Source organism: Astatotilapia calliptera, chromosome 14 (genome assembly GCF_964374335.1).
Source record: "Astatotilapia calliptera chromosome 14, fAstCal68.1, whole genome shotgun sequence".
In the NCBI taxonomy this organism is placed as follows: Eukaryota; Metazoa; Chordata; class Actinopteri; order Cichliformes; family Cichlidae; genus Astatotilapia; species Astatotilapia calliptera.
The window spans coordinates 12,069,074-12,078,666 of NC_137435.1; the positions used below are offsets into that span (position 1 = coordinate 12,069,074).

At 38.7% G+C, this 9,593-nt stretch overlaps 1 protein-coding gene across 2 annotated transcripts; it reads right to left on the bottom strand.

The window, feature by feature from the left end:
* Positions 1-1,868: 1,868 nt before the first annotated feature.
* On the bottom strand, positions 1,869-9,593 carry slc13a5b (solute carrier family 13 member 5b). 2 transcript variants are annotated; one of them, XM_026193482.2, is made up of 12 exons: positions 9,429-9,591; positions 8,565-8,693; positions 8,347-8,483; positions 7,935-8,155; positions 7,633-7,813; positions 7,416-7,538; positions 7,067-7,279; positions 6,842-6,948; positions 6,614-6,735; positions 6,061-6,222; positions 4,815-4,952; positions 1,869-4,034 (listed from the first exon to the last, which is right to left on the bottom strand). In XM_026193482.2, the coding sequence occupies exons 1-12, from the start codon at positions 9,525-9,527 to the stop codon at positions 3,909-3,911; spliced, it is 1,758 nt and encodes a 585-aa protein (XP_026049267.1). In that variant the 5' UTR covers positions 9,528-9,591; the 3' UTR covers positions 1,869-3,908. The 2 variants fall into 2 exon arrangements, with proteins under 2 accessions (XP_026049267.1, XP_026049266.1); XM_026193481.2 differs by having other exon boundaries at positions 8,347-8,693; positions 9,429-9,593.

Sequence of the window (9,593 nt, forward strand, 5' to 3'; positions counted from 1 at the left end):
ACCAATCAAAAACATTTGATGCATCATAAAGTGAAAAATATCACAAAGAAGACGCAGGATTGTTAAGCAGCTAGAATCCTTTTTGCTGCCATCAAATTAACAATCATCCAGTATTTTTCTCATAAGAGAACAATTTTTTTTATATATATTTTCTATATTCTGCTGTGAGTAAATCATGTCTTCATTGCTGACTGTTGCTGTCTTAGAGTTCATAAAAGTGTAATCATTTACACCAAATCCCACCCATCCCCATTAAACAATGGATGTACTTTGGCCTAAAGTAAGCAATGAAAAAGCTCTCTGTCCTCTTCTGGATCTTTTTTTGCTTTTGGCTTCACTCATGTCTAAAGCTTAATTGGATACTCCAATTGCTAACTGAAACCATCTCTACACACAGGTCTTTATGTTCAAGGGAGGATTGATTGTATCGGACAGGCAGCATATTGTGCTCATATGTAACTGATACAGAAGAGGTGAAAGGGCAATGTGGTTTTCAAAAGCCTTCTCATCAACAAAATGCTCCCAAATGCAAGTGGATGAAATACAAAGTTTCCTTTTTTGACCTCTTCTACATACTCCCAACTCCCTAATTACTTTATATTTTTGTGGAAGTCATTCATTAAGCTCACAGTTTGCTTACTCTGCAGCTAGAAAGCCTAGTTTATAATGGGTTCATAGAAATGCGTGTTTAGCTTCACCAGAGTCCTTGCCTGTGCAGTCAGTAGGACAAAATCTTAGCAAAGCGAACAGTTCGCAGGTTTAATTTCCTGCCGAGGCCTTACATGTATATATAGCCAATAATATAGTCCACGACACAAGACGATGTGTTGCAATTGGATAATGAGTGGGTAGCTCAGAGGGAGCAAAAGGAGAGAAAGACACTGTAATTACATAAGTTTTCCTTCCCAGTGGGACACGAGATCATAGTGATCTAAACTGCTCTATGCACCCAACCGCTTGTTAACCAAAAACCATCTAACATTTTAATTGTCCCAAAAGAATGGGGTCAGAACTTTGATGTGATCCTTTGATTTTTTTTTTCTTCCTGCTACCTTTTGGCCATGTTTTCTACTGTCACACCATACCAACAACAGGGTTTGTTGACGTTTACTTCCCTGTATGCAGAGTCTTATGATTACCATTCGTCATGTTTTTAAAACAGAAACCCAACATAATGATTGACACTTACGAGGTGATATTAAAGTTCTCTGGCAGATCTTTAAATGAAGACGTAAGAGCTTCTTATGAGCTTCTTTAAGCTCATAATGCTGATGATGCACAACAATGTTTAACGATATCCCTGCCTTGAACCTTAATCTCAGATTACAATGTCATAGGCCTCTTGCCATTAGGTGTGGCCTTTAAGTCCAGGCTCATTATGGCTTTCCATGCTGTGTTTAAAGGATCATGTCAGCTTTATACATAAGACAAGAGGCCAATAAGTAAGAGGCAGCGAAACATACTTGTCCTTTAAAAGATGGATAATAGTCATATGCTGTTGAGAAAGAGTTGCATGGTGATGAAAATCTGATAATTTTGTTTTGGATGATGGTGAGAGATGACAGCTCAGACTGAGCTTTTGTTATAATAAACCATCCTCACTTTTTAAAATAATAGACAGCATTACAGTTAATAACAGCCAAATTGAGTTTCTCACATTTGAAATCATTTTAAATCTAGTGTATCATCTTGACAAGTCTCTCTCACACAAACATCACTGAATTCCCCGCCTCATTCAATTAAATCCATTCAATTTAAAAAAAATGCTGTGTGTGGAAAACAGCTGCACTTTGGATGTATTTTGTCTTTTTTAATTGTTATTGAACATCTAATGTGAAGTCCTTGAACAGAAAAGAAACGTCAACGGATTTGTTTGTATTATTTATTTATTTTTATATAAATTGACATGTGCAAAAGTCTTGAAACTGAAGAGAATAGTAGACTATATGCAGTTATTACTAAATACCACTTCATTGCAATTCATTTACAATTAATATTGCTGTGAGACAAACTGTACTGACTCCATCCATCCATCCATCTTCATCCGCTTTATCCGAGGCCGGGTTGCGGGGGCAGCAGCCTAAGCAAAGAGGCCCAGACCTCCCTCTCCCCAGCCACCTCCTCCAGCTTATGCGGGGGAATACCAAGGCGTTCCCAGGCCAGCCGAGAGGTATAATCTCTCCAGCGTGCACTGACTCAAACATTTCAAATGTGTTTACAGTACAATAAGTCATCCTTTTTGTACACGTTACATACAGCTTTTGCTTTGATAGGATAAAAAGTTTATCCTTTATTCATAGCCAACTCTAAGTCTGATTCAGCACATACAGTATTAGCTCTGAACTGATAAATACCAAGTTCACCAACCAAGCCATTAGCTTTTGTTACCTCAAATCTCTTAAGAAATGTTCACTTGCAAAGTCTTCTGTATGGCACAGGAGTGATTGAGAAAATATTGCAGTTTATATATTTTTTAAGCTGCCCAAATTACAACCAAAAAAGCATTCAATATTTAAAACCATACTTTTCGGACTATAAGGCGCACTCAAAATCCTTTAATTTTCTCAAAAATCGACAGTGTCCTTTATAATCGGTGTGGCTTAAGTATTAATTCTGGTTGTGCTTACTGACCTGAAACTGATTTTATGTGGTACACGGCGCTCAAAAACCTGTCAAAATATTTTAGTATGACTTGACCGTACTACTTGATGGATTGTCTGAGCATTACGGCTACCGTAGTCAGGAGCCTGGCGGAGTGATACGTACTGTGCTTCCAAATAATATTGTTGTGTGTAAAAGGACCCAAAAATGGCACCTGTTAAGAGACATGCTTACAAAGCGGATTTCAAACTCAAGGCTATCAGTCATGTTTTGTTTAATGCGCCTTATAATCCTGTCCACCTTATGTATGAAAATAGACCAGTTTATCGATATTGCGCCTTATAATCCGCTCCTTAAATGTCCTAAAATAGAGTATTTTATTTATGAAAATACATATTTTGAGCCAAAAATGTATCAGTAGTAAAAGTAATAATTAAGCAGCTGAATTGCTCTTGTCAGTGTCATATTATATGAAAGTTAACGGATAATTACTGCTAATGTATTGACAAGTAATGTTTTTTTCTATCACTAATAGCATTAAACTTTATATTCATTATCAAGGTATCAATGTATAATATTTTACAAAACCAAAGATTTCTTTAAGTGTAAAATCTGAAAGGTAACCAGTTACTGGAGCTGTCCGACAAATGTGAAAGTGAAAATATCTTTCTCTGAAATATTGTAAAGTAAAGCAGAAGCGGCATAGAAGGAAAATTAAATAAAAAAAGAAGTACGTCAAATATTTTCAAGTTGCATCATCAAGATATACAATATGGCTTATTACTATAAACACATGGGTACATGTTAAATAACTTTGACTATATGAATAGCTCCTTTTCCTCTAATTTTCTTTGATAAAAAGAAAATAAGATGTCATTTGGTTCACTTAAGGATATAAAGGAGCGTAAATTTACAGACACTATAGTCCCAATATATTGTTTCAGTTATTCCATTGTACTGAATAACAGAAATGTGTATTATAAGAGATTCAAATAGTGTAATAGGTCTATAGAAGAGATCTAAACTTATTTGAAGTTTAACATCATTATGTATGTATATATAAAGTTCAATTACATGAAAATGAATATTTTCATATAGTTGAATCATTTTTCTCCCTAATTTTATAGATCACCACTTTTTTTCACTCAAGTGTCAATCAAAACGAGCCTCATGAGACTTGTGTCCTAACTCCAATTGGACACATGCATCTCACTGCGTGGTCCAATACCATCCCTCTGACCACAGGTCTTAGTCTGGCACCTGTGGATAGGCTTGTGCATGGATCCTCTCTCACTGCAGAGCCAGTCTCATACCCCAGTGGCATTGGCCCAGGCAGGGACAGAATCTAGGTGAAACATTGCTTTACCCCAGCTGTTAATGGCCAGTGTAATACAAAGAATGCCAATGATGTTCATGACGAATCCTGTCCTGGCCTGGTGGAGAAGAAAAGAATGCAGTCATTTCAAGATTTAGTTTATTGTTAACATCTGTATTTGTTGCTGAAAGTTGCATGAGAAGATCATTATCCCTAAAGTCATGAAGTATTTGAGGAAGTCCCACAGTATGTAGATTGGAATATTTCTTTAAATGTACTGTAATGTTATCTCTCAGATTTTCTTAAGTTTATGTTTTAACCCATGGAAGTGTTTTGGATGTGCCCACTCTTTTTGTATTCTACCACTTTAATATTTATGTAACGAATCCACAACAATAGTTTGATCGGAAGGTGTTAAACTTGTTTAACATTCCTGGAAAGTCGATGGCAGGGGACCTTGAGACGCAAATTCTACATACCAAACTAATTTGATTTGAAACTGTATCAGCTTGCACAGAAAATGTTCTTAATCTGACTCATCAAAAATGCCTTATAACCATACAAGGATGTGACAGAAAACGATATTTTAAATCGATTGCAGATTACACTGGCTACTTAGAGTGACTCATCATGTGCTACAACTTTCTAGTGGTAACATTTACTATTGTAAAACACTTGGAAACATATTGCTTCACTTCTGCAGCCGGAACACAACTAAAGAATACCCTTAATATCAGCTATCGTCAAAATGTGACTGTCACTTAAGAGATTCTGGTCACAACCGCGTTTTTATGAATGTAAATTCTGCAGACCAAGCAGTTCAACATTGGTCCCAGAGTCACAGCACTGCAACATGTAATTTACACAATAAGCATACCAAAGCCAATGTCGTACTTACCATGTCAGCAACCTTAAGGTATCCATAAGAGAAGACTATGGCATTGGGAGGAGTTGCGACAGGCAGCATGAAGGCAAATGAGGCACTTAGGGTACAAGGAACCATGACGTACAGCGGGTTGATTCCAATGGACTGAGACTGTAATAATCACACACAAGGTATCAGCAGTCTGACTCACGGATGAATACAGCCTTGATCACAACATCCTCCACTACTCTTTCTGGCTATTTTTCTGCAACCTTAATCACCAGCTCATAACTCAGAATGAAATGTATGCAATTCTGTGTGCAGGGAAAACTCTCATTAGGTGTGTGTAATTAAGATGTAATTCCTGCTGGCCCTGTGCTGAGTCATGATATTTAAAATAGAAACGTACTACATATGTGGAGATAATGGCAGACTTTAAAGTTGCAAAAGACATTACTCAGTGGAATTTGCTTCTGAATTACATGTCCTGCAGCACACTAGCTTACAAGTGCACAGTAATTTCTGGTTCTCAAAATAACCAAAGGGTGAAAAGACCTAAACTTTATGTTTAGTCTTTGTTAAACTTCAGCTGTATATCAGGTCACCAGGATGACAGTATTTTGTCTTGTCACAGGGTTTCTGCCTAAATCAAATGCTAAAGAGTCTCTTGACAGGATGACACACAAAGTGACATGACACAAGCCACCGTTGCCACAAAATGTTCTCACAATGCCTTTAACTGTTTGTGTAAATCTGACTAAAGTACCTATTCTCCCTTTCTTCACTTTCTGTTTGTATTTTCAAGGGCTAAACACAGAAGGGTTGATCATCCTTGTGCATCTACTTGGCTTTTCCCTCAAGATATCAATAAATGTGAAAACCACTACTTGCATTTCAGACCTCGTTTTGGCATTCTCTCCAGTGCTCAGCTAGTGGGCACAGAAATGCTATTCTTCAGAAGAAGCAGCAGCAGGGAGGGCACTGTTACAAGGCACTGGACTGAATTGGTGTTTGGCAGGTTATTAATGGGAGAAGGGGCCCACAGAAGGGGGCCAAACATATTCAGCCTGAATGACCAACAAGATGGGTAACCAAACCAAAACGTGGGAAAATGGACCAGCTCTCACTGGGAGTAGTTTCAATGGTGAACTCCAGCTGGGGGAAAGAATTTACGCTAGGAAGCACTTAACCTAACTGAGCTATTGCACCCAAACAGTATTTTCTGTCCTCTCCCACACCACCTATATTTCACTTGCTCTATACTGCTTCACTTGCTTACCATCGAAGCTAAGACGGGTAGGAAGAGCGTTGCAGTGGCTACATTACTGGTGCATTCTGTGAATGTGGCAATCAGCAGGCATAAGACAATGGCAATTGCCCAGGGAGGGATGCTTTGCAGAGGAGCCATCTGATCTCCCATCCACTTTGATAGTCCAGACACCTAAAGACACAACAAAACAAAGTGCACATTTACTTTGAGGAGACTGTGATTCAGGTTTGGTCACAATATATTGCATCTGCTACAATGCAACCGTATGTGCAGAACACCAAAAACATCTGAATCCAGAGATTTACTAATCATTTGATTTGCATAAAACTTTAAAACTGCATTAGGAGATTAAAGGGAAAAAAGCATGATGCTGATACCATTAAAAACAGATTAAATAGCTGGTCGATTTGATAAACATCTCTATGAATCCTCATGCCTCTAAAATAAACTAGTAGAATCAGAATCTCAAGACACTGAATGGCTATTGTGAAGTTCAAAATTTCTTGAAAGATTGTTATTGGCCCCACAACCATTGCATCTAACAACTGCCTTTGTAACTTACTTCACTGCCCTTAGCCAGAGCAAACCCTCCTCCAAGAAGAAGCACAATACCCCAAGGTAATTTCTTTTGGGCAGCTTTCCAGCTGAGGAGACGAGGTGTTGGGCCAGCAGTTTGATGAGATGCTACAGATCAAAGAAACGAATCATCAAAGTTTAATTACAGCATAGCCTACTCTTCCCAAACTTATTAGAATGGGAAACACAACATTCTTCAGAAATGATGGCTCACCTATGTCAAAACTATGTGTCCTAAAAGAACAGAAGCGTGGAGGTTTGGAGGGCAGAACAAAGAGAAGGACTGCGACAAAGACTGCCACCGTGGCATCTGATACATACCTGAAGGATGGAGTGAAAGCAAAAATCAAATAATACCACAGTTTTATAAAGTAAATTTATGAATGAATAAAACTTAGGTGTTGAATTGTATGTTTTTCATAAAAATATGTATACAAACTCTGCTTGGGAGTTGAAGATATCTGTTGCCCAGCCACTGACAAAGCCTGGATCCCTTGTGAACCACAGCAACACGAGCAAAATGAAGAGACACAGGACGCTTATCTCTCCAAAAGACATCGGCCCCAGCAGGCGATGCTGTTCACGGATCACATTATATGCAGCAATCTCCTTTTCTGTCTTCACAGCCCCACAGCCCCATGTCTTCTTAAAGCTGGAGGATCACATGGGAAGAAAAGTCTTTGTGTCACTTCTACACTCACTCACAGGCTTAGTGCGGTAAAAAGTTTCTTGGTGGTGATTCAAGTCTCTGTCACTTATAATCAGGCTTTAAGCATTATCAAACTCACTTGAATCCCATGAAGACAAACTGCAGCCAAAGCCATGCCAGTGTGAGCATGATGATCATGTTGGGGAAGGCAAAACCGAACCAGGACACAAAGTTAATAATGTCCCCGTTTTCTGGAAACAATCTAATACAAAAGAAAATACAAACGTGAGGAATATATAAATACACATGAATTGAAATATTGGCACAATACTAATAACTGATAAGAGGACACTCACTGGTTCATCTGGCCCATGAGCACCAGATTGGGACCAGTTCCTGTCAGTGTGGCTGTTCCTCCGATGCTGGCAGCATAACAAACACACAGGGTCATGCCTTTACACATTCTCCGCCGTTCTGCTGCCTCCTTATGCCTGACAGCCTCAGTCGTGGCATCTAAGAAAGTCACTACTACTGGGCCTTTAAACAAAGAGAAAGAAATAAAAAGGGGCTACTAGCAGCTTTATAAAAGTCTTTGACGCTGTTGATTTTTATTGAGTTTGTGTCCTAGCCAAACATAAACAAGTTACAAAGGGCTCACCTTGTCCCTCATTCTGTTTCTCTGTTTGTGAATCAGCTTTATTGTCAGTCTCTGATGTTTGGACCTGCTCATCCGAGCTGAAGATTTGAGGCATTTCTGGCTCACTGGTGTTTAGCTGTTCCAGCACTGCTTGGACAATTGGCACCATCATAGCTGTGGTAGCGGTGTTACTGATCCACATGGATAAGAATGCTGTTACACCCATGAAGCCCATCATCAGTCTGCCAAGAAGATAGAGTAAAATTAATAGTAAATTAAGAAAAAAAATCAGAAAGGTGCTCTTCGTGCTCTTGGGACAGAACATGAAGTATGTTAAAGTTTTATGATGGGAGTGAAAGGATTATTTTTTTAATTTACATCATATCTGTGCTTTTGATGTCATAACAGATCTGAAAGGTAATTAACCGCTCACAGTGCTGGACGCACACCAACAATGAGTAGCACCCTCAAAGCTATGCGCTTGTGCAGATTCCAGTGCTCCACGGCTACAGCAACCATGAGTCCTCCAACAAACAACATGTTTGTGTCCTTTAGGTACTGCATACACACCTGAGACAAAGGGATCACACTGGATAAGATGTATGCACACATAAATAAGCCTATACACTGTGGCATATTTTTCTTACTTACATCTTTGGACTCCATGATGCCAAATAAAGGGAAAAGGAGAGCTGGAAGCAAAGCGGTTACAGCCAGAGGTAGAACCTCTGTGCACCAGTACACTGCCATCAGGATTATCACATAAGCACATTCTGCCACCTGCAATAAGAAAAAATTATAACATACAGACAACTGCACAAAACAAAGACATTACATTCAGTCTGTGTCAGCAACTTATCTATGAAAATCTGACTTAAGTTCATAAACAGCTAAGATCAATAATTATGATGCAATTTTAATGAGACACTATGATAGTTCAAAGGGTGAAGATAAGATAATCTGTAGTGTCTCATCGCCAGGTTCTACATCTGTCGGGATAATATAAGTGAGATCTAGACAAAACTTGGATGGTCAATGATACTATCTTATTTAGAATTGTTTCATTCTGGTTAAATATCAGCTGCTTGAAAAACCGATTTTTCTTTTTTTTTAATGCTTCGCATTTAAACCTGTGCCAGTGATAACATGCTTGCAACCTGTGATTTTTTTTTGTCTCTGTGACCCACAACGCGTAAAGAGCCCTTTTTACTCTGTGGCCCCACGCTTAAGCTTTATGCTACCAAAAGGAAGTTAAATTAACAGAACCGGAGAACACACCAGCCAACACTGGACAGCTCTCGTGCACTCGCTCCAAGCGCTGTGCACTTGACCGCGCATCAACAGGTGCAAAAGACCTAGTGCAAATTAAAATGCGCGAAAGGTAAAATCTCACTTAATTTCAGTTCATTCAAGTTCTTCAAGTAAGTAACATCTCTCTCATTAAAATTACTTTATTCTTTCATCCTTTCTTATCACTGTGTTTAGTTTTAAGCCAAACGCAGATTAATTACATACCTGTGTCCCGATCACCAAAGGCAGTGGAAGAAGAAGTAACGGAGTTATGAAGAGGATCACTTCATTTTTGACAGAGTAAAGGCATTTCAAGAATGCCATGTTGAAAGGAAAATGGAGAAAAGCAGACTTTGCACCGTGGATGGCACTTTTGAGGCGCAGAAGAGA

Coding starts and splice junctions, on each gene's coding strand:
- slc13a5b (XM_026193481.2), bottom strand. CDS start 9,527: ATGGCATTCTTGAAATGCCTTTACTCTGTCAAAAATGAAGTGATCCTC. Junction 7,539..7,632: donor CTCATGGGCCAGATGAACCA/GTGAGTGTCCTC, acceptor CTTTTGTATTAG/ATTGTTTCCAGAAAACGGGG. Junction 7,280..7,415: donor TTTGTCTTCATGGGATTCAA/GTGAGTTTGATA, acceptor GTGATCCTCCAG/CTTTAAGAAGACATGGGGCT.